At 39.1% G+C, this 1,633-nt stretch overlaps 1 protein-coding gene across 1 annotated transcript; it reads left to right on the top strand.

Annotated features, from left to right (window-relative positions):
- The first annotated feature begins 228 nt into the window (after positions 1 to 228).
- Positions 229 to 689, top strand: LOC101677046 (NADH dehydrogenase [ubiquinone] 1 beta subcomplex subunit 2, mitochondrial-like). Its single transcript, XM_045069895.1, has one exon. The coding sequence runs from the start codon at positions 251 to 253 to the stop codon at positions 593 to 595; it is 345 nt and encodes a 114-aa protein (XP_044925830.1). The 5' UTR covers positions 229 to 250; the 3' UTR covers positions 596 to 689.
- The last annotated feature ends 944 nt before the right edge of the window (positions 690 to 1,633 follow it).

The following is a 1,633-nucleotide window of genomic DNA, read 5'->3' as shown; positions in this document are numbered from 1 at the left end:
TTTAGGTTGAGGTGGAGAATAACAGGTCAATATGAATTAGTCAATTGTTAATGATAATAATAGCAATTTATACAACTATAACCATAGTATTAACACAATACATTATTTATTAAATATTTTCTATGAGTCTTACATATATTACCCCATTAAATTATCCAAAAAATTATGATAGATTAGGAAATTGAGGCTTAGAAAAACTAAGTGAGGGGAAGTGACGTAGAGGCGGTGCGGCCTGAGCAGTGCTCTCGGGATGCGGGCTGGCATGTCGGCTCTGAAGCGCCTGGCGCCTTTCGTTCGCGCTGGAGGCCAGTTGTTCAGAGGCCCCGGCTCGCGGGAGGCTGGAGGCAGTGGAGTTCGTCATGCCGGTGGTGGTGTGCATATCGAGCCGCGGTATAGACAGTTTCCCCAGCTCACCAAGTCCCAGGCGATCCAGGCCGAGATATTCAGTGGGACCATGTGGTTCTGGATTCTCTGGCGTTTTTGGCATGACTCAGATGCTGTGCTGGGTCACTTTGCATATCCAGATCCTTCCCAGATCCTTCACTTTGCATACCCAGATGAAGAACTGGGTATCCTCCCTGATGATGAAGACTGAGCTCTCTGCAAACAGGAGCCAGGTGAGAATTCCAACCGTTTATGGACATCATATTGTACATGAAAGTTGTAAAATTAAAGTGTTTTGGTCAACAATAAAAAAGAAAAGAAAAGAAAAGAAAAACTAAGTGATTTGTCCAGGATTATATAGCTAGGTGAGTGGAGTCGTTGGTTCTTGACTTCAGATTCATTAGATTCCACTGAAAACAGATTCTGAGGTACAAAACCAACAAAAGACAGCTAATTAAGATGTGGGAAGAAATTAAATAGCAAGATATATGGTCATATGAATGAAATCTGAAGATACAGGCTAATTTTCATTTGATGGACATTCATGGGAGTTTGGTTCCCCAGGGTCCATTTCTCCTTACCAGTACCTTGGTTTTTGTGGGACATTTACCTCTTTCCTTCAGGGTTCCATATGGTGGAATCCTAATCAGGACCCTTGCTCCCACTGATAAAAGGACTAAGCTTGTGATCTAAAGCCTACTGGACACTCACTCCCTGAAGTTTGAATCTTGAACAGAGTAACAAACAGAAAGTACATGACCAGAAGTTAATAACCTGGAGGGCAGCTAGACTCTTCCTTCTGTGAGTTCATTCCTTTAATTTTTACAGTCTTTGATTCCACATTTTCACTTCTGTGAGTTCATTCCTTTAATTTTTACAGTCTTTGATTCCACATTTTCAGGTTGCCATTTCTCTTGTCTCTTTAAATTTGGTCTCCAATTTACGTGTCAACTTTCTTATTTCCTAGAATATTTTCAACATATTTCCTCTGGCTTAAATCAGCCAAAGTGCAATTGATTGATTGCAACCAAAGAATGCTGATTGTTAATGATAATAATAACAATTTATACAACTATAACCATAGTATTAACACAATACATTATTTATTAAATATTTTCTATGAGTCTTACATATATTACCCCATTAAATTATCCAAAAAATTATGATAGATTAGGAAATTGAGGCTTAGAAAAACTAAGTGATTTGTCCAGGATTATATAGCTAGGTGAGTGGAGTCATTGGTTCTTGA

This window comes from Mustela putorius, unplaced genomic scaffold, assembly GCF_011764305.1.
Source record: "Mustela putorius furo isolate JIRA1106 unplaced genomic scaffold, ASM1176430v1.1 tig00003949_pilon_pilon_pilon, whole genome shotgun sequence".
Classification (NCBI taxonomy): Eukaryota; Metazoa; Chordata; class Mammalia; order Carnivora; family Mustelidae; genus Mustela; species Mustela putorius.
The sequence above is the reverse complement of the archived record's forward strand: the minus strand, read 5'-3'. Positions and strand labels throughout refer to the sequence as shown.

Coding starts and splice junctions, on each gene's coding strand:
- LOC101677046 (XM_045069895.1), top strand. CDS start 251: ATGCGGGCTGGCATGTCGGCTCTGAAGCGCCTGGCGCCTTTCGTTCGC.